This window comes from Cyprinodon variegatus, unplaced genomic scaffold (assembly GCF_000732505.1).
Source record: "Cyprinodon variegatus isolate N-32 unplaced genomic scaffold, C_variegatus-1.0 Scaffold188, whole genome shotgun sequence".
Taxonomy (NCBI): domain Eukaryota; kingdom Metazoa; phylum Chordata; class Actinopteri; order Cyprinodontiformes; family Cyprinodontidae; genus Cyprinodon; species Cyprinodon variegatus.
Genome location: NW_015150641.1, coordinates 168,647 through 192,773, shown reverse-complemented (window position 1 = coordinate 192,773; position 24,127 = coordinate 168,647). Strand labels below are relative to the sequence as shown.

The 24,127-nt window shown below is 37.7% G+C and overlaps 1 protein-coding gene across 1 annotated transcript; it reads right to left on the bottom strand.

Annotated features, from left to right (window-relative positions):
• Positions 1–5,600: 5,600 nt before the first annotated feature.
• prpf6 (pre-mRNA processing factor 6) lies at positions 5,601–22,485 on the bottom strand. The gene is made up of 21 exons (XM_015379278.1): positions 22,267–22,485; positions 21,508–21,670; positions 21,244–21,362; positions 21,077–21,155; positions 18,742–18,918; positions 18,220–18,348; positions 18,035–18,129; positions 17,795–17,951; positions 17,410–17,572; positions 13,927–14,045; positions 13,383–13,601; positions 12,285–12,407; positions 10,877–10,998; positions 10,599–10,737; positions 10,357–10,476; positions 9,327–9,503; positions 7,754–7,887; positions 7,403–7,494; positions 6,635–6,749; positions 6,370–6,496; positions 5,601–6,240 (listed from the first exon to the last, which is right to left on the bottom strand). The coding sequence occupies exons 1-21, from the start codon at positions 22,452–22,454 to the stop codon at positions 6,088–6,090; spliced, it is 2,910 nt and encodes a 969-aa protein (XP_015234764.1). The 5' UTR covers positions 22,455–22,485; the 3' UTR covers positions 5,601–6,087.
• Between the last annotated feature and the right edge of the window lie 1,642 nt (positions 22,486–24,127).

The window sequence follows — 24,127 nt, the reverse complement described above, 5'->3', positions numbered from 1 at the left end:
TCATTCGATTTCATCCTGGACACTACAGAAAATGGGCTTAAAGTGTAAAAAACCGAACTTCTCCTTTAAGGCTTTATATATGAGGAGAAGAATTTTAAATTCTGGATTTAACAGGGTTAAAATGAAGGGAAGCTAAACTAGGAAAAATATCTTGCTGCAGTTTTTTTGGATCAGCTGAATACTTTTAATAGAATTCTGTGGACTTCCTGATAGTAAAGAATTATAATGGTCCAGGCTGCAAGTAACAAATACAATGACCAGTTTCTCAGCATCAATTTTTTACACCATTTTTCTAATTCAGGTGTTTTACTTTATTCCTGCAGGCCAGTGTCATCCAGATTAAGTGACCAAGCAGTTTTTTTTCCAGTGCTGACAACGTCTGTCTTGTCTGAACTCTAAAGCACAACATTCTAAATCCTGCATATTTTAATATCTTAAAGACTTGCCTGTAGTCCACTTAACTGATTGGACTTATAGGTTCTTATGCATTCATGAAGACTTATTATCACCAGCATTACAATGTACATTTTTTGCAGTGGTAGTTCAAAGGAGGGTGGCAAGTTTTGAGTAAAGACATCCTTGATCAGTTTCTCAAAACACTTCATATAATGTGAGAGCGACAGGTGTGAAATAATTCAAGCAGATAATATTACTGTTTTTAGGGAATATTGAATGATGACTTCAGGAAGGAAGGGTGGTGATTGAGCTAAAGACCATATGATTATTTTTGGTAAAGACACCTGTAGGCTGGTCTGCCCTGTCTTTTCAAACACCGTCCTGGACTTATTTGACCTCCTATTTTGGGGTTTATTACCCTTTATACACCTCTTACTATATGAGAAAGTGTGACTGGTGCTTACCGGTGGCTCCAAAGTGGCTGTACTTTTTTACCCAGAACAGTCCTCTCTGTGTATTTGAAATTCAAGTTTGTACGTCCATTAAAACATATTGACGTCATTTAATAGATTCCACCTTGCTTGCTTTTGGTACAATCCTCATTTCCATAGTGACAACACTCAAAGCTGCTTGAGGCTGTTTATGACTGGAATCACCGACTCACAGATCAAGGAGATAAAAGGAGAGCGCGTCGTCGTCAAAACAAACAGAAACAATGACAACCAATTCTAAACAGGTGCCAATACCTTTACCTGAAGTCCCATAATACTGATGCTAAATAACACAGGTTTACACACACAGTGTATTTCCATGATAAAGCCTTTTTCTCTTCTGTTTAGCAGAACTAGCGCTACTTATCCAAAGAAAAGCAGCCAAGGCCTTTTACCAAAGTTTCCCAATTTTTGTCCAAGAAACTTCTTTTATTAAAATAAGTTGCAAAAACAAACTATTATTGCAACAGGTCAACAACATAACAGCCACGCCCTCCTCTGATATCGCAGTGTGATTTCAATTCAATTCAAAAATACTTTATTAATAGTAGCGTTCCGTCTTGCACCAGATCTGAAGAAGCCTCTGACTGAAGACACTCTGTTGTCATTTAAAAATCTTCTGAAGAGGATGCTCACTGTTGTCCATAATGTTCTTCACTTTATGAAGAATTCTTCTTTGTGAACTAACCTCCAGAGGTTCTAGAGGAGTTTCTAGAACAGAGGCAGCTTTTTTTAAGAGCTTCTTTAAGCTCTGATGCGGTTACTCCAGCAGATTATGGCAAAGGAGATAACACTCTCCAACAGACTTATAGAAGATATGTAGCATCTTGTTGCAAATGCCAAAGGACCTAAGCTTCCTTAGAAAGCACAGTCTGCTCTGTCCCTTCCTGTAGATGACTTCACAGTTATGTCTTCAGTCAAGTTTGTTGTCCAGGTGATCAGCAAGGTATTTATACTCCCCCACCTTCAGCTTGTTCCTGTTTCTTCAAAAATCTACAATTATGTCCAGTGTTTGTTGACATTCATGATCAGATGATTGTTTTCAAACTATGCCCCAAAGCGGTTCACTAGCTCCCTGCACTCAGGTTCTTGTCCATGTTTGTTGGACCCAATGACTGCAGAGCCATCAGAGCATTTCTGCAGACGACTGGACTGTGTCTGGTACTGGAAGTAAGAAGTGTACAGAGTAAAAGGAATGGTGAGAGTACCGTCCCCTGTGGTGCTCCTGTGCTGCTGAGTACTTGATTAGACAGCTGACCCTTCAGTCTAACAAACTGTGGTCTATTTGTCAGGTAGCCTTTGCTCCAAGCAACTGTTGATGCCTCCACCTGAGTCTTCCGGAGTTTCTCACAAAGTTCGTCAGGAAAAATTGTGTTGATTGCACTCCATGATCTACACAGTACTGTCTGCCTTCTCTAAATGACAGTGGATTTGCTGAAGCAGAATAGTCAATCTGTTATAGTTATAGTTGTTCTGTTATTGGGTGTTCAGTGTGGCTCATTTGGAAGTTAATTCTTCCTTTACATACCAGACCATCAAGACAAGTATTTAGAAATTTAAATTATACATGAAGACTGAGAATCAATGAAGAGAGCGACATTTACTTAAACATAAATTTGTAATTAGCTAAAATAATCTATTGCCGTTTATTAAGCATTCCATACAGTCGGTCACAATTTGAACATTTTGTAGGAATAAAACAAAAAAAGTAACAGCACTGGAATGGTTAAATTCGTATTTGTATGTCAGATTTCAGTTTGTTGAACTTAATAAATCATTGTCAAGCTCCATGATTGCACTAGGACCAGTTTTCTTCATTGGTAGAATTATCAGACAGCATCAGGTTCATTTCCGCTGTTATGCTGCTGATACTCGTCTGTATTTGTCTGTAAATCCCGATGAAACACAGAAGTTTCAGGTATGTCTTGAAGGCATCAAATTGCTAGTTTTGATCAGGACTTGCCATTTAATTCTTATAATAAATTTGCTTCTTTTATCTCTGGAGTTTTGCAAAAAAAATTGAAATATCTTGTCCAGGGATGATGCTGAGAAACTATTCCCTGCATTTGTTACAAGGCTGGACTGTTGTAATTCTTTATTACCAGGAAGTCCACCAAATACATTTAAAACTTTCAACTGATCTAGCATTCTGCAGTCAGAGTCCTGGTGAGAATTAAAGAGATCATATTTCAAATTTCCCTTTATTGGCTTACTGTTAGATCCAGAATATAAAAAACCTCTTCTCATGTACAAAACCCAAAACCAGAAAAGTTGGCACGTTGTGTAAATCGTAAATAAAAACAGAATACAATGACTTCCAAATCATTTTTAACCTATGCTCAACTAAATACACTACAAAGACAACAAACTTAACGTTCGAACTGGTAAACTTTGTTATTGTTTGCAAATATTAGCTCATTTGGAATTTGATGCCTGTAACATGTTTCAAAAAAGCTGGCACAAGTGACGAAGAAGACTGAGAAATTTGAAGAATGTTCATCAAACACTTATTTGGAATATCCCACAGGTGAACATGCTAATTGGGAATAGGTGGATGCCATGATTGGGTATAAAAGCAGCTTCCTTGAAATGCTCAGTCATTCACAAACAAGGATGGGGCGCAGGCGACCACTTTGTGAACAAATGCGTGGGCAAATTGTCGAACAGTTAAAGAACAACATTTCTTAACGAGCTATTGCAAGGAATTTGGCAATTTCACAATCTACGGTCCGTAATATCATCAAAAGTTTCAGAGAATCTGGAGAAATCACTACACGTAAGGGGCAAGGCTGAAAACCAATATTGAATGCCCGTTACCTTCGATCCCTCAGGCAGTACTGCAACAACAACCAACATCAGTGTGTAAGGTATATCACCACATGGGCTCAGGAATACTTCAGAAAAACACTGTCAGTAACCACAGTTCATCGCTACATCTTTAAGTACAAGTTAAAGCTCTACTATGCAAAGCAAAAGCCATTTATCAACAAGATCCAGAAGCACCGGCGGCTTTGCTGGGCCCGAGCTCATCTAAGATGGACTGATGCAAAGCGGAAAAGTGTTCTGTGGTCTGATGAGTCCACATTTCAAATTGTTTTTTTGGAAACTGTGGACGTCCTGTCCTCCGGACCAAAGAGGACAAGAACCATCCGGACTGTTATAGGTGCAAAGCTCAAAAAGCCAGCATCTATGATGGTACGGGGGTGCATTAGTGCCCAAGGCATGGGTAACTTACACATCTGTGAAGGCCTTTTTCATGGACGCCCCTGCTTATTTCAGCAAGACAATGCCAAGCCATGTTCTGCACCTGTTACAACAGCGTGGCTTCGTAGCAAAATAGTGCAGGTACTCCCCTGGCCTGCCTGCAGTCCAGACTTGTCCCCCATTGAAAATGTTTGGCGCATTATGAAACGTAAAATACGATAACTGCGTCCCCGGACTGTTGAACAACTTAAGCTGTACACCAAGCAAAAATGGGGAAGAATTCCACCTAAAAGCTGCAAAAATTGGTGTCCTCAGTTCCCAAAACGTTTACTGATTGTTATTAAAAGGAAAGGCGATATAACACAGTGGTAAAAATGCTCGTGCAAACGTTTTTGCATTGTGTTGCTGTCATTAAATTCTGAGTTAATGGTTATTTGCAAAACAAAATGAAGTTTCTCAGTTCGAACATTAAATATGTTGTCTTTGCACTGTATTCAGCTGAATATGGGTTGAAAAAGATTTGCAAGTCATTGTATTCTGTTTTTATTTTCGATTTACATAACGTGCAAACTTTTCTGGTTTTGGGTTGGTATAAAGCCCTAAATAACAAGGCTCCATCTTTTATCAAGGATCGCATCGTTCCTTATGTTCCTAACAGAGCACATTGCTCTCATTCTGCAGGTTACTAGTGGTTTCTAGAATTTCTAAAAGTAGAATGGGAGGCAGATCTTTTACTCATCAGGCTCTTCTCCCATGGAACCAACTACCAGCTTTAATACATGTGGCAGACACCCTGTCTGTTTTTATGACTAGACTCATAACTTTCATTTTTAAAGCCCATAGTTAGAGTGGCTCACTTTATCCTGTGCATTCTTTATTATGCCATTTTATTTTTTTTACTTTTTTCCACCTTAAGTGGTGTTGCCATTGGTGTCTGAGTTAAGAAGGATGCCGGTCGCTTAAGAGTTGCTACAAAATTCATAATAATTGAACTTTATTAATCTCACACTGGAGAAATTCCCATCAGCATTCGTCCTATCACCTGAGGGAGCAGTGGGCCACCATTGTGCGGCACCTGGGGAGCAGTGTGGGGTTAAGGGTCTTGCTCAGGGACCCAGAGTGCAGACTGTAGGGATCGAACTGGGTCTTGCAACCTTCTCCAAGCACAAGCCCACTGCTCTAATCACTAGGCCAAGACTACCCATCACTCCCCCATCTTGAATATAACGCTTTGATTGTTTGCTAGATTAGACCCATTTAACAGATGCGCTTGATGTCACATCTGCAGACACAGTGCAGGAACTAAGTAAATTCAGGAAAATCAGCTACAGGCTTACAGATGCATCAGTGCTGAATGTCTCTTTAAATAATGTATTTTTAAATATAAGGATTTACTCCTTAAGGCAGGATTTTCGATAGATTTTAATAAGATAACAGTGTATTTTCCAGCCAGTTTAAATTTTAAATATATAAACATAATGATCCATCATTTCTAAATCTTTTTTTTTTCCTTTTTCTTGATATTTAAATATCTCAGCAGTTGCTCCTTGGTGGCTGTATAATGCTTTCCAGAAAGAACATCTTAGAACTACAAAAAAAACAGAGGAGACCTTTAGCCTTTTAGGTAAATTTGAGAGGGTGTTTACTATGAAAAAAGACAAACATGACAAAAGCCTAAAATAATACCATGTCTGGAAAAAAAGACCTTAAACCACATGGAGCCAAGTCACTCAATGACGATTTCACAAAAACTCTCTAGCTTTTATAGAATATTACGTAGCGGTACTCAGATGAGTAACAACTTTGAACTTGATTTCTGACATACATTAAATTATCATTCTCTGAGATTGAAAAAAAAATTTTTTTGTAGAATAACAAAGCCAAAAAAGATGAGTTTTGCGAGAGCTGGGTGTGTCCAGGTAGAGAACAAGCATGTCCATAGCTGTTCCTGGCTCGGCTGATGACTTCCAGAGTCCTCCAGGGATTCTTTCAAGTCTTAGAATGTATTTTTGATCCTGCTGGCTACCAGAGCTAAAATCTCTCCTGTCTTCTTCTGCCAGTTGGCGACGTGTTTGGACTCGGCACACCACAGCTCTCCATGGCGGGGCTCTGCATTCTCACATCGTTTCCGCACCTCTTCCTGTTGCTCCTGAAGGATGCAGAGCATTTGAGTTAAACTCTTACAATACACGCCCATAGTACTTTTTATCTCTATTGTGCTAAACAGATGAATGTAGCTTTAATGTAGAAAAACTCCATCTTTCATCTAGATCAGTACCTCTGTGCCGTGCTGCAGCTCAAACTTGTAGAAGAGAGCCCAAGCATCTCCCAGGTCGGGCTCGATCTTCACTGTCCTGAGGAACCACTCTCTGGCTTTGGTGATTTTACGCTCACTCCAGAACAGCCTGAGGTTTGCACAAGTTTACACATGACAACAGTCAAAAATCTCATAAAATGAGAAAATTCCAAAAGCTGAAATTTTAAGGCAGTTATTAAATATTTAGAAGAATACAGGACAAAGAGATGAAAAGTTGCAGTCATACTTTGCCACAGCGAGCAAGACATGAGGATCATGTTCACACTTTTTCAAAGCGTCAACACTCTTGGTTTTCCTCTGGGGCCTGGCTTCCAAGAACACTGCCTCGGCCCACAGGATGCCTAACCAAGAAAAATGGAGAAAGGAAAAAAAAAAATTTGACAAGGGACTTTGACATTCTAGAGGAAACGAAGTGAACATTTCATTTTAAGACTGCTTTAGTTTAGTATTTTCTGTACTTAAAGATTGGTCATGTGTGACCAAAGTAAATAAAGGTTAGGTTATATTGATCATTATCGATTGCAGACAAAATCTGCTTAGCTCCCAAAAAAACAAAAGACTTGTTTTCAGTGTATGAACTGCCCAGACCTCCCGGGTCTTCTGGTTTAAGTCCAAGCTGCATACCGAGAACCAAAACCAAACACGGAGAAGAAGCATTTATTTTTTTTATCGTCCACTAACATGGAGTATTAAAAATGTATTTGTTAGAGTGGCGTTTAACTTTGCTATCTAAGATTTATTAATAAAGTTTTCAGTCCATCATTTAATTAATTATTCAATCACCTTTAAGACACTACAATGTGCTTTTCTTTGTCTTTTGTCATTTACATTACTCTGAATTCTTATGCAACTAAAATGTGCAAAAATAGTTTAGCAAATGTATTATATATGTATTTATATATTTATTCAACAAATATTGACAAAACTGGTTTTCCTAAATTTGAAGAAAAAAAGTTGAATCATTACAAGCATTCAAATATATAAACAAATATACCTGAATTAGGGCATTCCTGCAGGGCTTTAGCCATTAGCGTGTTGGAAATGTTCTTCAATCCAGCCCTGTATTCAAGTCTGACAGACTCCAGCCTGGTTAAAAAAAGAAAAAAGGGATTTTTTTTTTTTTGAAAGACAACTTCAGGTGAACATGTTTCTTATTTAAGAAATCTGGCTTTCAGTATTAATGTAAAATAAAAATAAAAACAAGAAAAAATTTATAAATTTGCCTTAAGGATGCAAAATACTCCAATTTGTTTATTTTCAGTTATTAAATCAAGTTTAAATTATGGGCAAATGTGATCCTTAAAGATGAAAGCCAGACAAAGCAGTCCTACTCATGTTTTCTTACCACAGCTCAGGAGACTGTGGGTTCTTTAAGCGCGCCTTCTCAAGGATTGCTCTGGCTCTGGTCAGCTGGCCAACTCTCTCCTCCAGACGGGATAACAGCAGCCAAAGAGCAACAGAGTGGGGGCATTTCTTCAACTACAGGAGAGAAAAAAATTCCCAGCAATATAAACTATAGATATACAGAGACAGAGAACCAAGTTAAATTTATTTTCATTTTACTCAAATAATAGGAAGTATTGATACTCTAGTTGAGTACATATTATAGCATCTTAATCCACTGTGTGTAACTGTTCTGAAGACAAAACTAAGGTTTTTTTCCCCCAACCAAAAATGTACAAAAAAAAAAGACTAAAACTTTATGTTCAAGAAAAACATCATCTTCATCTTATTTCTTATCTAATATACCTTCAAAGCCATTTGGAGGTCAAGTGAAGATACAGTAAACAGTATACACTGTTTGTTAGGGCTGCCCTAAAAAATATATATTACCTAATGTAAAGATCTGCTCATAAATTTGATGTAAAGAATAGATTTGGCATTTCTCAAGCTGAATTGGTCATTTTTTAATATTCATTCAGATTTTATGATCAGACAGCTACTACTTAAGAAGTGATTTTTTTCCAAATACTTAAATAAGATTAATATGGAAGTACGCATGTTTCTTAAAAATACAACATTTACTTACTTTGCACTGCTGTAATGAGCCCCATGAACTGGGCTCACAGGTATCTGGACAGTACAAATCCCTTTGCAAAAACCTACATGTTGGTCCAGCTGTTTGGTTCAGCTTGATGAATTCGTAGTTTCATCAAACATGAAGATAAATAGTCCATTCACTTTGGAAGTGAGTTCTCTCCTGATAAAGTCTGCTAGTCTAAAGTGGGTTCTGTATACGGTTTTATCTTTCCCACTTTTAAATGACTTGACGATGTCTGAGTCAGCACACATTGTTTGGAGCGAGCCGTACGAGTGGCGTTGTGGAGAATCCGGAGAACGTCTGCATGTAATGAAGGTCCTTATATGAAGGCTTCAGAGGTTTTAAACAGCAGTTGCAGAGCTTCTATGTCTCCGAGCAGCATGGAAGTACCAGCACTAATACTGCAGCAGAGCTAGAGGCTGTCGTCTATCTCGGACCACTCACAGTGCTAACAAAGCCTTTTTGAATGTGACTCCACTGCCCATACACTTGGCTACAAAGTCACTATTTTGGGCGGACTTTAACCAAGCCTTAAACTGGTTCCTTTGATGCCAAGTGTTGTTAACTTTGTATTTCCCCATGACGATGGCAGCACTACTTCTACTTCCACACATGGACCATCAGGCTGATTAGCCGCCTACATGTCATGCCAGCATTTTACTGTGCATCTGAGATAATGTTACAAGATAATTAGGACCTATTAATAAAAAAGGACTTAAACATAATAAATCAAATGCATTTAAGACTTTTTAATCTCTTAAAAATTTGATTTTCAGATTTGAGACATTTTAAGACCCCTTTAAAACCCTGTAATCAGACAGACAGTTTTTTGTAAAAGCAGAGGGGAAATAAATGGTAACAATTTTCTTTGCCTCACCCCTTGGTTGTAAGCTTCTCTGGCCTTGTCCATGTTTTCGCACTGCTCCTCTATCTGGCCGCGCATCATCCACAGCTTGGGGAAGTCCTCATAATGTTTGAGGGCTTCAGTGCACAACTCCTGTGCAGCTTCTATATTTCCCAACACCCACTCCAGTTTCACTGATTTCATGAATACCTGTGATTAGTACAGAGAAAAGATCATTTTCAGCCAGAAAATAAGGATAGATGCATTCCCATGAAATGCCCTCCCATTTCCACAGAACATCTATCACACTTGACATAGATCAACAAAATTCTACAAAACAGAAAAAAACCACATCATAAAATAATTTGATATCTTTGCTAAGAACCCAACTGAGTTGTTAACCAATAAACAGGCCTCATCTGACAACTGAATGACAACAGCCAACAATAAAAGTCAGTTCTTTGAGCCTACAATGAAGGATCAAAAGGAAATACAGCCAGGCTAAATAGATAGGGTGATAGCTAATGGGCTCAGCTAAGAGCATCTGTCAACCTGAGTGTTCCTGGCTGTTTGGTAAAGAAACACTGCAAGCCTGAACTTGCTGAGGACAGAATGTTTGTATAAGCCAAATGAGAGATGAATCACTAATAAGTTATTCTTAAAAATTCAAAATTGATGACACATTTGTTCAGAGAGGCTTTGAGAGTTCCTTAATTCTTTTATACGAATCTTTGGAGGATTTTCAGTGAGCATTTAATTTTTTTTTTATGATCTTATTGTTATGAGCTCCTAATTGGTTATGTAATAGCTTTTAAAATCACTAAATGAATAAAAGGACCTTTCTAAGAAATATTATCAGGTAAGTTCTGAAGAACTTGTCACTGGAAAGATCTACAGAGGGTTAATACAGGAGTGTTTATTTTTTTAAAACAGGCAATCATTTTAAACTGAGGCTCTTTATTGAAAAAATGAGTTATGTTAAGAATTTTTCTCCCCTTCTGACAGTTCTTCTGATATCTCTTATTTACTCCCCCACTGTCTTTCAAATACTGGCTCAACGCACCCGTGCTGTTGGAGCGCTGCTGCGAGCTTTGGCCAGCAGTCGACGTGCTCTTTCGTATTCATTGTTTTCCGACTCCAGTTTGACGGCAGCAAGCCAGATCTCCTCACTGTTAGGGTTAGCCTAGATTAAACAGTAAGGGGACAGGAAGAGAGCATGTGGGATCAGGAGGGAGGGAAGAACAGGAAACCAAAAATCCAACAACAGAATGTTACAAGGAAACTTTTGCTTGGTTTAGTTCTCACCTGAAAGGCAAGAGCAAGGATACTTCTTGCAGCTGGGACGTCATTGGCCAGCCACTTAGACTTGGCACCCATCAGCCACAGGACCTCTGCTTTGGGGCAGTGAGCTACAGCTCTCTGCAGAAGGGCTTCCAAAGACTCCCTGAAAGGGGTGAATGGAGGCACAGATGTAGTTGGTATTATTATGACAATAAAAGCAGAGACAATTAGATTATGAAGTAAATGACAATCAGATAACTATGAAACTACAGAAACTAAGAGGAGGAAACAAATCTGATCACCTGGTGCCGTGGTTCTTCTCAAAATACGCTGCTCGAAGCCAAACACTTTTCTTGCTAGGAAACACCTGCAGGGAATGGGCATAAATGGCCCTGGCACACTCTAAAGCTCCATGGGCCACACACTAAAGAACAAAGAGGAAAAAAGTTCAAACCCCAAAATAGACACAAAAACTCAACAAATGGTTAGAGATTTACCAACCATCATTATAGGCATGCAGGTAATGATTATTTGGAAGGTTAATTTTCTGTATTTGAAAAAAAAAATCTGTTCACAGTGGACTGATGACACAATGGAGATTTTCTCCAATGCAAACAGATTTAGATACATAACTTGGTCTCCAGGTCAGGGACAATTAAACAATACTCTCAGTGTGGCCATCACCATGGTTGTCCATAGATGGGACATGTTTTTGGCTCTAGCTCGATTTACCACAGATCTTCATAACTCTCCTGACTGCCAATTCAGCATGCCATGTAGATAACCAGCTAACATCCTTTGGTGGCACCTGAAATCCTGCCTACTCCATGGAAGCTGGTGGTGGAGTTGGAGATCCTTCTCAGCCCCTATTTGTAGCTCTTAAAAGAGGTGAAAAATGTTGACTCTAAAAGCCCTGCTGTTGATTGCTTTGGCATCTACTAAAGGTGTTAGCAAGGTCCATACTCTTTCTTTGGGCGCACCCTGAACCAAGCTGGGTGGATAATGATGGATAATGACAAACCGGTGATGAATTAATCATGTCTCTTCATTTTTTGCATATTTGCTACACACTGAGCAGCTCATTAGCTTAGCAACATCATTATTCATGAGGCTGTCGTCAAAAAGTCATACTGAAAGTGCCATTTTTTCAATAAAATTTTTCATCACCCTGGGGGCTGCAGATCCTCCCTCGCCTTCCTCCTCATCAGCATGTTGTCTTTTAGAAGGCTTGGTTGCTTCAACTATATACCAACACAGTTTGTTTGCAGCTGAGCTATTGTTAAGCGATGGTGTTTGGGGGGGGTGCTTTCTGTACACCATTCTGTCTGTTGGCTTGAGAGGAACAGACAGAAGAGGAACAGAGGGGAGACTTGCCAAAATAAAAGATGAAAGGACGTGACCGAAGCACAACTTTGGTCCAAACATTTACTTGCCTTATGGTAAATGATGCTCTGTTGTGTAAGTAATTCTTTTCTAGTTTCTAATCTAACTCCATAAATGAAAAATGTAGTCCCAGTTGGCGAGTGTTCATTTCAGACCCTGTTTACACCAAAAATTTTGTGAAGCTTTTTTCTGAAAAAAAAACTCAATAAAACTCCACATTAAACGGACTTCACACTGATTATGAGTTTTTTGTAAATACCAGACATCTTTTTTTGTTTAAAGATAAGATGCTTGATATAAAAGATAGATAGAAGATAAAAAACGCACACTGTCTGAATCCTCCATCCACGTATGTTTGCGATCTTCCTCCTCGATGCCGATCCCTATGACAGCCCTTATCACAGCTTGGCAGGTCGCCACGCTGCCGGCTTTGTCACACTCTTCTGCGTCCTGCAGGACAAGTAGAAACATTTAGATGGAGAAACGCTTCTGGGTGAAAAGGGAAGAATGTTCAAAAACTAAAGGCATGAACTCCTGGCACCCATTTTAATCTAGTAATCAGAATGGAATTATTAGGAAATCTAGGAGGGAATATTTACACACCTGGTCTGAGCAGAACAAGTGTTACAAGACAGAGATATCCGATATCCTGGGATAAACCCTGGTTACTGATTAACATCCTCGTAGATGACTTACAGTTTTACTTAATAAATCTGTCTTTATAGACTATTCCCACATGATTACTGTAAGAGGGGAGGATTACAAGGTAAGATGCTGACTGACCAAAAAAAAAAAGGTTATTTTTCTGCCAGTTGAAGTTCACAAAAAAAAGCAGCAAGATATAAAAGGCCAGTTATTACAGGAAAAGATATTCAACAGTCTGTGATTGCCAAATAACTAAGGCTGAATAGAAATATCACTCAGTGAGCTGGCACATTCATTTGCTTTCAGATAAAGTGGAAGAGAAGCACTTAGCCAATATCCTGGCTTACAGTCAAATCAAAATGAATCCAAGCATGGCAGAGTTCCTCTCCAAGGTTTAAAGGAGCAGTCAGGATATTTTTCACCAAATTCTGACATGGTAGTCTGGAGTTCCGAAGGAAAACTAGTTTTTAAGTTGATGCAATTAAAAGAAATAAAAAAACGTATAGAGATCTATTTCAACTTAATCAACGTTAACGGCCTAAAATATGAGTATAGTTTCTATTACTTTGAACTGAGGGACAGTTGGACATTGTAAAAGGTCCTTAGGATACGAGAAACAAAAAAAAAAATTAATTTATTTATATATATATATATATATATATATATATATATATAAAACCAGAAGAGTCAGAATGAAACAGCAAATCAAATGCGGAGACAATAAATTGCAGAGTAATACGAGCCCTGCGTTTCATTAGACGTATATTGTGGCCAACAGACCTGTATCCACTGCTCTCTGTTGATTTCCACACCGTTGGCCCGTAGAGACGTGATGGCTCTGTCGATGATCTTCTCCACCATCTGAGTGTTGCCGTTGGCCTCCTCCAACTTGGCGGCAGTGATCCAGATGTGGCGATCGGTGGGGATATTTTCTCGAGCTTTATTCAAGACGCGCCGTGCGTTCTCGTATGTTTCTAAACGGGCCAGAGCCAGCCAAAGCTAATGAAAAAAAAAATTAATTACATGTTAAAATCTGTGGAAATGTGGCTAGTACCTGTAGAGGCAAATTAAAATGGAGATGCTGGTATTGACACTGGTATTAAAGTTTTTCTTTTCCAATCCCTCCACACATAGTTAAGTAATTTCATTCACTAACAGTAGCACCTCTGAAGACTGATATTGCTTTACAACATCTGCAATGTGCGTTCAATTAACAAGACAGGTGCCATTAAAAGCAGATTAAGCTGAGAAATCAGTTGATTTGAGTGAGACTATTTGGAAATCAAGTATTTTATGGTGCTAGGACTTTTTCTTTTTAACATACCTCCACACTTGTAGGGCAACACTCAACAGCTCTGCTCAGCATGATCCTGGCATCTTCTGGCTCCTCAAGCTCAACCGCTGCCTTCCACAAACGAACTGACTTTGATACATTCTCTAAAGCTGGGGAAGACAAGTATGAACACAACATATTAAACAGTGTACACATGTGAACAAGGCTATATTGGCATCAGTCTATTAAAAGACAGATCTTCATTCAGTCAGACAACTTAATCAAAGAGCGTTTCTACCTTAATGAAAGAAGGATTACAAAAAGTAAACATTTCTCTGACCTTCTTTTGCATAAGCAAAGGGTTCTTTGTAATCTCCGAATCCCTCGAGTTTCATTTAGAGGATCCTGCCATCCTTGACGATTTCCTTCTTTTTTTTTTTTAAGTCTAAAAAGGACTCTTTTATACCTTCCATGCATGACCTCTTCGTCTGCTTTCCTCCCCCCTGCGACCTTTAAAACATTTAAGCCAAAATCCCGGCTGCAGAAGATAGCTGTCCAGATCACATGCTTCAAGGCGCTGACTCTGCGATGCTCATGGTCGATGCTGCCGAGGCAGCGGAGAACAAGATGACTCGCCATGGAGGTGCAAGTTTGAGTGAGTTGTTTTAATACCCAAACACGGGACTATGATGATGAACACATGTACCTGTGACGTAGGCGTGTGCCAGCATGTCTGGTTTGTACCAATAGGTAAATTCACCCACCAAACTGGGTAAGACGACACACCGTCAACCCAGTTCGTATGGCTTAAATGTAAAAAAAAAAAAGGGGTGGATTTTGGGGCAAGTTACACTTTAAAGAGGTTTTCTTCCCCATTTTAAACCTGCTGAGCCATATGTCCTTGCAATTTAAAAAAAAAGACGCTTAACCTTTGGTTTCCTCCCTGCAACACAGATGATGTGGTGCAACAACTAATAAAAAAAAAAACTATTTGAATCCCACAGTATTGGGTAATTTCACACCATTTGCTAAACAGCTTTTTATGTCAAAGGGCCTTTGATAAAAATACATTTACAGTCAAAGAATTTTCAGAACAACGTAACATTATTGAAATTGTTTCAGTCAGGATTTAAAACTTTTCAAAACAATGAGTCCATCATTTTCAGATCTTTAAATTTGTTTAGCTTCTAATTCTGGTGACTGTGTTATTCCTGTAGCTTTACAACTAACATGTTTAGAGCAGAGGGTGAGATTAAGCAGTGTGGCTCTGAAGTGGTTTAGGTCCTATTTGTCTCAGGTGGAGTTCCTCAGGGTTCAGTCCTACGTCTATTTTCTCTTAACCTGCTTCCTCTTTGCCTTGTTTGTTATACATCTTCATCATTATGTGGATGACGCACAGATTTACCTGCCTCTTCACAAGGAGGGTGCCTCCTTAGACTAACACTTACAGGACTGCCTTGATGATCTTTGGGCTTGGGCGACCTTTGAGTTTTAATTAGGAGTCAATTGAGGTAAAGGTTTTCAGTTTGCCCTACACCTCTAGTTTCCTGGATATAAATCCAGGATATATATCCATAAATTTAGAAGTCAAAATTAACAGAAGCTTTAGATTTAATAGCCAGATAAAGGCAATGAAAGGATTATCTTTTTTCCATCCGCGACAATTTAAGTAATCCATGCCTTTATTACCACTCAGCTGGACTAGTATTACACCCTTTAATGCTGGGATTAATAATTCTATTATCACTCATTTGAAGAGGACATAAAATTCAGCAGCACATCTTTGAACTGGCACAAGAAAATCTGATTATATTAGATTTTGGAAATTCTTGTATTTGATGCCAAGGCACTTCTAATGGCTAAAAAAAAAATTTCATTTGATTTTTAAATGTTTACTTTTTTGTTTTTTATTCCTACACACCCTACAAGTCTGGCGTGTGCTGATCAGCTGACTGAGTGTACACAGAACCAGATCTAAGAAAGGATTGGTCTTGGTTGTGTTGGGGTCCAAGTTATGGAATGACCGGCCCTCCCACATCAGACGTCTCTTAAGACCCATTTATTCACTGTGGACTTTGTTAGTGTTTATTTATGACTAGATGGTTGTTTTTATTATTATTTATCCCACAAATGTTCCTTGGATGAATCTTTTATTTTAGCTTCTATTTCTTGTTTTTACTATTAGTTCTTATAATTCTTTTCTTGATGTTTATTGCACTGTACAGCACTTTGTACTCTAAGGGTTTTTTATTGCACTTTATAAAAACAAAATTACTTTGTTGTGTCAAATGTAGGAAAACAGTAACTTTTACATTACTACAGATTAAAGCGAACTTCCCTCATCCAGTCAGATGAGTAATGTGTACCTTTGAATGTAACTTAAACCAAAATGTAGAACCCAAAAAGCTTTAAGGTGGCGAGCCACATTATATGATTATTAAAAAAAAATATCTTGAAAAAAAAGCTTCTGCTTCAGTGATGTAATACATTCATATTGTATCCTGCTCATATCTCATCCCTTAAAAATATATATTTGAGTGTTATCCCACTGGATCTTAGACATTCATTTATAGTTTTCACACTTCTGTGGGAGGAGCTAACTGCCATCAGCAGGCCACTTCCTGGTTTACCCCCTGCACACATGCACAATATCACACCTCTACTCTTATTGTAAATAGACACAAATGGCTTAATTTACTAAAAAACTGAGCGAAAAGCAAAATGAGGGGATCCTTCAGAAAAACTTTGTATGCAACTAGTTAGTTACTGGCGTATAAATGACAAAATATCATTTAATGGGAACTTTAAGACTTGATTATTTAATCAGCCATAGCAGATGGTATTTGAATCTACAACTAATCATACTAAAATTTTGAGACAATGTAATGAACTTCAAATCAAACATGTTAGAGATGTGAGTCACACATGTACCTTCAGGAAATTTAACTCACACACTGATTTGCTGTCATATCACCAAATCTAAAAAGCAGCTCATGTGTGAAAGCAGTTTGTATTGAGCATTTGTAGTCAAGCTGGGTGGGAAGCAGAAAAAGAAGTATCAAGTACATAATAGGGGAAAGTAGAACAGAGGCATTCAAACATGTAGAGGCGGAGTAAGTTCCTCCTCAGAGACAACTTCGATCCATCTCTGTCAGTGGAGTATGCTGCTGGGAAACACTGGTGCATGTGTGCCTGTGCGTGCAAGTGTGTGTTGGGGCATTGACACCATGGCTGAATGCGGGGCCTGGCCTTGAAGACAAGCCAGCAACACAGCTGCCAAACGTTACTCTGATAGCTTTGTGTGGGCCATTTTATGAGACAATCAACAGATTGAGACTGGCCTTGAATTTTAGCCCTTCAGAAATTAGTGTCTTTCTCTTGGCACCAGAATTAAACTCATTCACACAAAAGCATAGTCAGAAAGGTGCATGAACCTCATAACAACAACATATTTCCAAAAATGGAGGAACCTAAATGGGCAGAGTGAGTTTGATGATATTTTTTCACTTCAGGATAAATAAAGAGTAACCTTACCCTTCCTGAGGACTCGTTTCTTGGCTCTGATGTCTGTCTCCAGCTCAGCCGCTCTGATGTAGATGCGGACGGACTGCGGTAGGTGGCGCACGGCCTGAGCGACTACAGCTTTAGCTGTGTCACCAGGTTGGAGCCTTGCAGCCTCCAGCCACACATCTTCACTCTGGTTGAAAAGCAGATCAGAAAAACTGGTCTTTGGAGAAACGGGCAGTAGAACTAAACTTCTTTTCTAAAGCAGCAATGTCAAGTCTTAGCTTGTCTCAACTAGTTACTGAATGAAAAATATGTAACCAGTGAAACATCATTTATCTTATTGATGCAACTATATAGGTTTGTCACCTTTTAATGCAAGATCTATCTTTTTTCCAATCGATTTAGTATTCACCTTTGGACACATCTCTGTGCCTTTCATGATCAAGTTTCTGGCCACCTGCAGCTTGCCTGTCACTTCTTCCAGCCTAGCAGAAGCAATCCAGGCCGGTGGATGGTGTGGGTTGGTCTCCCTCACTGATTTCAGCAGCAGACGAGCCTTTTTAATATCACTGGAGCAAAAGAGAAGATACAAACTGAAGTCTTTTTCAAACTAATTCAGTTTAATCAGTTGCTGTTATGAGCTGCTCTCTACCTGATGTCTCCCCCATAGGTGGGAATCATAGAGTTAAGATCTGTAAGGTAACCCTTGGGATCAACAACAGTTTGTCCACTGACTGAATCTGAAACCTGTAGGGTCAACAAGAACAGAAAATAATAATAATAGATTTCAAATCAGCAGGGCAGGGACAGGATGACATCAGGTGAATGTAAGCTCACCTGACTGAGCCTCATATCCATGAGCGTGTTCCTGGCCTGGCCAATTTTCCTCATATCCAGCTCTCCTGTCCCTGGAGTCATTAGACCCGGGGTCATACTTCCTGGATACGGTGTGTTCAGACCTCCAAGCTAGCAAAGACAGAAAGCAGTAATAATGAACAGAAACATTAGTAGGAATACTTTTGTAGAGCATATCTACATGACATGAGAAACGTAGAATTCAGTGTTAAAAGAAGTTTTTTATCAACAAAGTGGGTTTTTGTTTGCATTTCTACATAGTAAGGTATTAAAAAAAAGGCACATGCAGGAACCAACTAGCCAATGCTACCTTTTTATGATTTATTCAAAAATGAATATTTTATCATTACAATCTGTGGACGTCTCTTTTAAGGCATTGCAAATAACACTAACTGTGCAGTTTTCGCTGAGATCTCCTGACTCCTGCTGGAGCTGATTGAAATTACAACACATCATCAGTGACACCTTTTATTTGAGAGTATGTGTATTTTCATTAATACTGACCCCCTGCAAAGGATCCACAGAGGTGTGATTTTCCCCGGTCTTCAGATGTTTGGAGAAGAAGCTGTCAGGGACAGGAGTCAGCTTCTCATGGCGAGGATTCCTTTGACGCTTGTTCCGTGCATCTCCAACTTCAGGGATGCTCAGCCATTCCTCCTCCGACACCTCGGCCAGTTTTCTCTGGGGATAAATCAAGAAAATGAACAAAGGAAATCTTGTGCCAGTTTTGCTTATCAGCTCTATCACTGCCGGTAAAGATCATCCAAAGAAGTAAGACTGTAGAATAGCTTTATTTCCTCTACAAATTAAGGGCAAAATAAACCAAAATTGTCCCTGGAGGATTTCATATCACAAGACAGATAAAGGTAAAATAAAACAACAGAGCTAAGGGGAAAAAAGATAAAATTGGAGAAAAAAAGTTCAAAATATCAGAATCCATCTATTCACAAAAGCATTTAAAGAATGAGCGAAAGGATGGAGTTGCACTGTGTTACCCTCAGATAAACTTAACTAAAGAAATGACAATTAAAAATGAAAGGTAAAACTAGGTTTTATTATGGACATTTTCTCTTTTTTTCCCCTTTTTTAAAGTGCCGGGAGAACCAGTGTAGTATTTTCTTTGTAACAGCATGTTATTAAACACACATAAGATTATAGTGACATGCAAAACAATAATGTCAACATATCGGTTTTAGTCCAGACAGATGTTGTAACTGGTCATTTTATTAAATTTTTTTAATTTAAATCATAACTTTAAAAATGCAACTTCTAGCTACTATATTTCACAAGAAAGGCAATTGGACCACTACAACAAAATAAGTGCAACACTGCTTTCTGTAGCCTGTCATCTATGAAGTGTGATGAGTGCAACGGTACAATAATAATGAAATAACTTGAAATAATTATCTAAATGTGCCATGAATTTATTAAAACTGAAAATAACTGCAGATTTAATTTTATAAATATATGATTAATTATATGGGTCCCAATTAAATGTAATAATTTAATTTTAAGAAGTGAATTAAGAAGTGATTTAATAAATTATTATGTTTCTACACTGAAGAACATCATGAATTAATTTTACTGTTTTATGTCCAACAAACTCAAGGAGGCGGAACTAGGGCCGCTTCCATAGAAACCCTGATGTCTGATTGGCTGCTTCTCACTGAGTAAGATAGGGCAACTTCCCCTCTGTTCTTTTTTTTTTTTTATTACTCTAAAGTCGATATTATTGCTGAAAAAGGTAAAAATAACTTCTAGAGAATGTTACATTTATATATTTATTTATAGCCCATTGAGTGAGCAACAAGTCCAGTCTCTATATCCCTTGTTTGGTCTGAAGTATATCTAATGAACTTTAGAGAAGGCATGCTATGGTCTGGTGTGATGGGATCTCCCACAAGCTTCTGCAGAATCAATTTTAGCCCCGCCCACTGAATAGAACCAGATCACACTCTCATATAAACTATTTATTAACCCAACTACTGGTAATAGTTGCTTACCTACCGTGTAAACAAATGCAACACGTTTTAGAAACGATGTTTAACTTTTCCAGCAAAAATGTGACTTTAGGGTAAAAGAAAACCAGAGAGAAGCTGCCTTATCTATGTTAGTGAGAAGCAGACATAATCCTGAGTTTGAGGGGTGAAGTTGAAAGGAAGGCTGCAACTAATGATTATTTAGATAATCTATTAATCTGTTGATTGATCATTTAATAATCGGATAGCTAAAAGAATTTAAACCAGGTGAACCTAAAGCTAGTCCACTTGAGGAAAAAGGGGTTTTATCTTAAATGCGAAGTGTTTCTGGGTTTTTTATTATGGTATAATTACTGCTCTGAATGGGTTCCTCTGTCATCTAGAGTCTCTATACTGCCGTCAACGATTAATCAATAACTAAGTTAGTAAATTTCAATAATCAACTAATCCCCATAAATCCAATTAATTATTTCAACTCTAGTTGACAGTTTAAATGTTTTCATGATCACCTGACTGCGAAGATGACATTAATAAATAACTTTAGTGAAATTATAAAATGTATTTTAAAAACAAATTAATTCTTAAAAATAAGAAATGTCTTATTTATTGGCATATCTATTCATTTAACTTTATATTTCAAAATTTAATGGAACATTTAATTATTTAAAGACATATTAAATAAATAAATAGTATATTTATCATTTGATGGTACATTTATTTATAGATTTAATGCTATTAATTTAATGCTATATTTATGTATTTCCTATTGAAGCTTCCTTAGTCACTCTGAACTTATATAGATATTTCTGAATATATCTCTGAATATTTTATAAAAAAATGTATGTCATATGTTTTCTCACCTTTAGATCAGAGAACTGTTGCTGGATTTTCGGTCGCTCCATACGGTATTTCTCAATTTCTTCTTTTTCTCTAAGTTCCCTGTAAATGCAATCAAAGCCATAAACGTTAGGGAAATATTGGCACATTTTCTTAGTGTGAGTTTTTTTTTTCTTTTTTCAGAAGTGACCTTCTCTCTTTGCGTCTTTCATCCATCCTCTTGTCCAGAGCAGCATATATAGCATCTGCTTCCTCATCATCCTTCTCATAAGGCCCACTTGAGAACAAGCTACCTGCATACCCATTAAACTGTGGGAATAAAACATGAGAAAGTAATTACAGGAACAGTTTGCCACTGAAGTACACTAATCACTGTGGAGCCATCTTATATTTCAATAATGAATTATTCAAATAGGGTAATAAAGTCTAAACCAAATAATTTAGCCACAAAAACCTCATCATAGTTGGTGTCGTTCAGGTCTTCATCATCATCATCCTGATTCTTTTTCATCTGGTCCCCAACCGTCCTCTTCCCTGGAGGTGCATGACGATCATCCACTGGATCATTTGCATCACGAGCCGGACCGATATCTGACCGTGTGGTGAAACCAGTAGCACTAGAACACAGATACAGATTAATACCTTCCAGCTGTCAAATAATAAAAACAAAGGTGGCTAGTGCAAAAAGCATGATATGAAATCATTTTTTAAAACATTTTGGTTAAATAAAATGCATGCATGATGTCAACTGTTCTGTTTATAGGATCATATTTCTGCCTGTTAAAAATAAACACATTTTTAAACCTAGTGTAAGTGGCCTGTTCAAAGACATTTATTGATGTTTAAATTGCACAATCATAAGATAAATACTTGTAACCTGTAGACTTTTAAACGACTTGTGGTAAATTAATAGATTTTGTATTATTATTTAAGTATAACTAGATCTAGGTCATTTCAATTCGGACTAAACAAGACAGTAGATCAAATTACTGGACATATTTATGTGTATATATATATATATATATATACATTTTATTTTTATCTGGTTTCCAATTGGGTCGGATTTGTTATGATAACGAAAAAGTCTTCATCAGATGAAAAAAGTACACATAATAGTCAACATTACTGTAAATATGTTTCAATAATAATGTTTTATGTAACTACATAGCAGCATAAGTACTTGAGCTAGCTCCTTAGCGCTAATTTAGCTCACCCTCTGCCCAAACCGGGGACATAGCCCAGCGGGGCCGGCATCCCCAAGAACGGTTTCTTCTTTTTTCCCATCAGCGGAGAAGCAAGGGGGATAACAGGGGGTCCTCCACCGGCCCCTGCAGCAGCAGAGCCCCCCGCAGATGATTTTGTGACAATTTTAGAGGTTTGTTTCCCAGCATTGCTAGCCATCGTTTCGTTTGCGAAGATGCTGCACTGGCGGATGAACAACAGTTTAACTTCCGCTCCCTATTGCTGGGTCTGGGTGAAAAGAGCGCCCCCAACAGGTCAGACTGACTAGCTACCGTTGTAACTCCGCCTACAGTATCCGTTTCTTGAAATAGTAGCAAGGAAATCATTTTTTACCTGTTCACGCTTGTTTTTGTGATGCGGTGACTCTTTACTTTTCGTTGATTAAAAAGAAAAAAACAAACATTTGCGTCAAATGTGTTAAAAGATAGCCACAAGATGGCGCCACATCCCTAAAACAAATACGCCAAAAAGGTTTTAATTTTTGTTTCCAAGCAGAGTTATTCTATTACCTTATGATGAAAAAAATTGACAAAAATATAATTCTAGAAAAAAAAATTCAGGTAATTTCTTTGGTTTCAGCTTGGTCCAAAACAGTGAGCTCTCAAAGTTCTTATGGCATGAATCACCTCACTTATTACAAGACTTTGTTACCAATATACAGGTCCTTCTCAAAATATTAGCATGTTGTGATAAAATTCATTCTTTTCCATAATGTAATTTAATTATAAAAGTTGAACATCAAATATTTTACATTCACTGTACACTAAATGAAATATTTCAGGTCTTTTATTGTCTTAATAAGGATGATTTTGGCATACAGCTCATGAAAACCCAAAATTCCTATCGCACAAAATAAGCATATTTCATCCAACCAATAAAAAAAAAAAAAATTCTTAATACAAAAAAGTCAACCTATATATGTTCAACCTTTATCATTGCATTATGGAAAATATTTAACTTTATCACAATATGCTAATATTTTGAGAAGGACCTGTGCTGTCAGAAAAATTGTATATGTCTTGTTTTACTTCACAAGAAAGAAAGAAAGAAAGAAAGAAAGAAAGAAAGAAAGAAAGAAAGAAAGAAAGAAAGAAAGAAAGAAAGAAAGAAAGACTCACTCGGTAGCCCTGGAATTGCCAGCTGCACATTCATTTTACAATCTATTAATTTCACTATATCCCAAACATATCCTGTACTATGAACACGTTTTCATGTTGAAACTGGTTTGGGATCATTTGAGTTTTTAGATGGTATATTTTCCCACTGGTCGCAATCATCACAAGTTGGAAACACAGGAGTTATAAAATAAGAGATATTGTCAGCATTAAGAGTAACTTGTTTCTTGAAATGGGGCATTGCATGTAAAAAAAGTAAATAAATTCTCTTTGAAGCAAGGATCAGTGTGTCTTAATTATTCATGTTCTAGCTGTTTAGCTTTCTTAGGTTAATATGCTTATTTACTTTACAAACATCTGACACCAAAATGGCCTCTGAGAACCACTAAACCTGGGACAACCTCAACTGGTGGGAAAACTGAATAGGTGTAACTAAAAATACATGTTACTTCTCCCCTAAATGTGAATGTGGGAAAAAGGCTTCTACATCTGCTTTGTGGATTGGATTGTAAAAAGTCAAAATCTGTCAAATATAGTCCTGCCCTCTCTTATAGGCCCTGTACTAAAGATACTAGAACCATAATACTATATCAGTTTCTTTTGATGATGTGTGCTGTGACAGAAACCACAAATGATTGGCAACTTAGACTAATTACATTTTTTACCTTAATAGTTCAACTTTAACAGTGATTTAAAAAGTGAGGTGGATCATGGTTT

Coding starts and splice junctions, on each gene's coding strand:
- prpf6 (XM_015379278.1), bottom strand. CDS start 22,454: ATGGCTAGCAATGCTGGGAAACAAACCTCTAAAATTGTCACAAAATCA. Junction 10,999..12,284: donor GGATGGAGGATTCAGACAGT/GTGCGTTTTTTA, acceptor TTTGTTCTTTAG/TGTGTGGCCCATGGAGCTTT. Junction 10,477..10,598: donor TCCTTGCTCTTGCCTTTCAG/GTGAGAACTAAA, acceptor TGTTTAATCTAG/GCTAACCCTAACAGTGAGGA.